This window comes from Piliocolobus tephrosceles, chromosome 21, assembly GCF_002776525.5.
Source record: "Piliocolobus tephrosceles isolate RC106 chromosome 21, ASM277652v3, whole genome shotgun sequence".
Taxonomy (NCBI): Eukaryota; Metazoa; Chordata; class Mammalia; order Primates; family Cercopithecidae; genus Piliocolobus; species Piliocolobus tephrosceles.
In genome coordinates this window covers 52,402,498-52,406,539 of record NC_045454.1, presented here as the reverse complement: position 1 = coordinate 52,406,539, position 4,042 = coordinate 52,402,498, and the positions used below count along the sequence as shown (strand labels likewise).

At 63.2% G+C, this 4,042-nt stretch overlaps 1 protein-coding gene across 2 annotated transcripts in view; it reads left to right on the top strand.

The window, feature by feature from the left end:
• Nucleotides 1-3,348, top strand: part of GZMM (granzyme M) — a 6,522-nt gene extending 3,174 nt beyond the window's left edge. For both annotated transcript variants that reach the window (XM_026457284.1, XM_026457283.1), the window contains exons 2-5: nucleotides 708-864; nucleotides 1,948-2,083; nucleotides 2,368-2,631; nucleotides 3,053-3,348. In XM_026457284.1, the coding sequence (XP_026313069.1) occupies nucleotides 770-864; nucleotides 1,948-2,083; nucleotides 2,368-2,631; nucleotides 3,053-3,205 (648 nt within the window). In that variant the 5' untranslated portion in view covers nucleotides 708-769 and the 3' untranslated portion in view covers nucleotides 3,206-3,348. The remainder of the gene's footprint in view (nucleotides 1-707; nucleotides 865-1,947; nucleotides 2,084-2,367; nucleotides 2,632-3,052) is intronic.
• Nucleotides 3,349-4,042: the final 694 nt, after the last annotated feature.

Sequence of the window (4,042 nt, the reverse complement as noted above, 5' to 3'; positions counted from 1 at the left end):
TCTGTCTTGGCCGGGTGCGGTGGCTCAAGCCTGTAATCCCAGCACTTTGGGAGGCCGAGACGGGCGGATCACGAGGTCAGGAGATCGAGACCACCCTGGCTAACACGGTGAAACCATGTCTCTACTAAAATACAAAAAACTAGCCGGGCGAGGTGGCGGGCACCTGTAGTCCCAGCTACTCCGGAGGCTGAGGCAAAAGCATGGCGTGAACCCGGGAGGCGGAGCTTGCAGTGAGCTGAGATCCGGCCACTGCACTCCAGCCTGGGCAACAGAGCGAGACTCCGTCTCAAAAAAAAAAAAAAAAAAACAGGGAGACTCCATCACAAAAAAAAAGAAACTGGGTCTTGCTGTGTTGCCCAGGCTGGTCTCAAACTCCTGGCCCCAAGTGATCCTCACTCCTCAGCCTCCCGAAGTGCTGGGATCACAGGCGTGAGCCACCCGCATCCAGCCTGATGTGCGTTTTGAAGGACTCCTCTGGCTGTGGACTTGCATGGGCTGTGGGGCCCAGTGGGGCCTGAGAAGGTCGGGGGGAACATGATGAGGGGGGTAGAGGGGGGGGGGGGGGGATGAAGGGCGGCCCCCATGTGGAACATTAGGATGGCACATCTGCTTGGGGTCCTGGGCCTCTGAGCTGGGCAAGGACAGTCGTGGCAGGTGTTGGGGCAACATGTAGCCCCAACCTGGCTCTTTGTCCCCCACCCTGGCAGGCAGTTCCTTTGAGACCCAGATCATCGGGGGCCGGGAGGTAATCCCCCACTCTCGCCCGTACATGGCCTCGCTGCAGAGACGCAGCTCCCACCTGTGTGGGGGGGTCCTGGTGCACCCAAAGTGGGTGCTGACAGCTGCCCACTGCCTGGTCGAGCGGTGAGTACCCTGCCCTGCCCGCCCCAGAGGTCCGCGGAATCCATCCGACGGCCCCCATTCTCTGCAGGGGGTGGGCTCTGGTAGATTTAGGCCAATTGTGGGAGCCCTCTCCCCTCCCGGTGACGGCCTAGGCAGATTTAAGTGACCTGCGGCTGTCGGACTCCTGGAGATTTACTCCCTGTGAGAGGCACTGGCAGGGCACGCTCCTTCCCCGCTGCAGCCTGCGTCAGAGCCTGGCTGCTTTCATGGCTGAGCCACAGTTCTGATGTGGACGGAGTGCATTGTGTCTGTCCATTCACCCACTGATGGACCCAACTTCGTCTGGGGCTTCTGCTCCGAGGAAGGAGGGTCAGGTGGGGGGTGTCTGCCACCTGTGGCCAGGAGGATGAAGCTGGACTTCGAGAGTGGCTCAGGAATCGACCTGGTTCCCGGGGATCAGGAAGCTGCTAAATGACCCATGGTGGAGTTGTCCTACCTCAGGACTGGCCAGTCGTACAGAGCCCAGATCAAGATGGTCAAAGTAACAAAAAGGGAGCTGCTGGCTTGTGTAACTGCAAAGTCTAGCAGGAGGTCTAGCATCAGGTGTAGCTTGATCCAGGTGCTCACAGGAGGCACTCTGGAGCCCATCTGTCTCCCAGCTCTGCTGCCCTGCCAGGAAGCCTGTCTCACAAGGCGGCAAAGATTGACCCCCTCAGTCCCGTGGAAAGAGGTTTTGGCTCTCTCTAGTGGGGGCACACTTAGGAGGATTGGCAGGTGTCAACCCCTGTACAAATCACTGTGGTTGAGCCTGGAGCTCCAAGTGAAGGGAATTCCCAGGGCTGGTTTTCGCGAAGCTGTAGGCTTGGGGTTGGATTTTTGGACACACAGCCCTTGCCTGGGGCCAGGCCCAGGCAGAAGTCTGGGGTAGGGGTGAGAGCAGGGAGGACTTCCTGGAGGAGGTGGGTTGAGAAGACACAGGGAAGGACTGGCCAAGCCAAGGCCAGTGATGGCCGTGGGCGACTGGCACAGTGGGGGCTGGGATTGTATGTGGCAGGTTGTCCACGCTGCGCCAGGCTGCAGCATCCTCATCCCGTCTGTCCCCAGGACGGCCCAGCTGAGGCTAGTGCTGGGGCTTCATGCCCTGAGCCACCCCGGTCTCACTTTCCACATCAAGGCGGCCATCCAGCACCCTCACTACAAGCCGGCCCCTGCCCTGGAGAACGACCTCGCGCTGCTTCAGGTGTGCAGGGATGGGACAGGGAGAACTGAGCACCCTACTGTCCCCCACAGGTGCCCCCTTGCCTCCTGCTGCCGTCCCCTCCCCCCACCCGGCCGCCTCCCCCCACCACCCGGCCGCCTCCCCCCACCACCCGGCCGCCTCCCCATCTGCTGTCCCCTCCCCCTGCTGCTGCCCGCTTCCCTCGCTGCCGCCCCCTCCCCCCCCCGCCGCGCCCCCTCCCCCCGCCACCCCCTACCCCGGCCGTCCCCCTCCCCCTGCTCACCTGCCCCTTCCTGTCACTGTAGCTGGACGGGAAAGTGAAGCCCAGCCGGACCATCCGGCCCCTGGCCTTGCCCAGTAAGCACCAGGCAATGTCCGCAGGGACTCGGTGCAGCATGGCCGGCTGGGGGCTGACCCAGCAGGGCGGCCGCCTGTCCCGGGTGCTGCGGGAGCTGGACCTCCACGTGCTGGACACCCGCATGTGTAACAACAGCCGTTTCTGGAACGGCAGCCTCTCCCCGCACACGGTCTGCCTGGCGGCCGACTCCAAGGACCAGGCTCCCTGCAAGGTGATGGGCGCCCGGGTGGGGCTGGGGGAACGAGGCTGGCGGGTGGGCCGGGGCCAGGGCAGCCACCCGGGCAGGCCCCTGGCTCTCCCGTTCCTGGGGATTCCTGCCGGGGGCTGGGGGGCGGGGACCACTAGCGGGGGCCCCGTTTCTCAGGTGCAGAAACTGAGGCTCAGGGAGGTTTAGCAGCGCGCCCAAAGCCACACGGCCGGGAAGCGGCGAAGCTGGGACCTCTGCTCCAGCAAGGATGATCCGGGTGGGAAGAAGGAGCCCTGTTCACAGGGCCAGTGGGAGGTGGGAGGGGACGCGTGTGCGCTGGGGCAGCCCCTGTGTCTCCTTGAGCCCGGGGATGACAGGCCCAGCCCTGCTCCGCTGGTCCCCTCGGCGGGCACAGACGCTGAGCTGCAGTATGTCATCCCCGCAGGGTGACTCGGGTGGGCCCCTGGTGTGTGGCAAAGACCAGCTGTTGGCCGGAGTCCTGTCCTTCAGCTCCAGGGTCTGCACCAACGTCTTCAGGCCCCCTGTGGCCACCGCCGTGGCGCCTTACGTGTCTTGGATCAGGAAGGTCACCGGCTGATCCGGCCTGATGTCCTGGGGTGACGGGGACTGCCTCGCTCTCTCCACAGGACCCTTCCCCTCCAGGGGTGCAGCGGGGTGGGTGAGGACAGGTGGGAGGGACAGGGAGGGACCAATAAATCATGATGAAGGAATGCTCAGAGCTTGAGTCCCAGCCCACCTCGGTCCATGCTGGCTGTGCGGCCTCTGACAAACCTACTTCCCCAGGGGTTTACTATTACTATTATTTCGAGATAGAGTCTCGCTCTGTCGCCCAGGCTGGAGTGCGGTGGCGCAATCTCAGCTCACTGCAATCTCCACCTCCCAGGTTCACGCCATTCTCCTGCTTCAGCCTCCCGAGTAGCTGGGACTACAGGTGCCCGCCACCACGCCCGGCTGATTTTTGTTTTTTGTTTTTTTTTTCTTTTTTTCTTTTTTTTTGAGACTGAGTCTCGCTCTGTCACCCAGGCTGGAGTCCAGTGGCCGGATCTCAGCTCACTGCAAGCTCCGCCTCCCGGGTTCACGCCATTCTCCTGCCTCAGCCTCCGGAATAGCTGGGACTACAGGCGCCCGCCACCTCGCCCGGCTAGTTTTTTGTATTTTTAGTAGAGACGGGGTTTCACCTTGTTGACGAGGCTGGTCTCGAACTCCTGACCTCGTGATCCGCCCGCCTCGCCCTCCCAAAGTGCTGGGATGACAGGCGAGCGCGCCCGGCCCTCCCCTGCTTTAAAAAGGGAGGTTGTGACTCCCAAGGCTTCTTCCAGGAGGGGGCGGCGTTGGCCAGGACGGCAGCGGCCGCCAGGTCTGCAGGCCAGCAGGGTTGCCCCTGTCCTCCCCACTCCCTGCCGCTCCTGGGGCT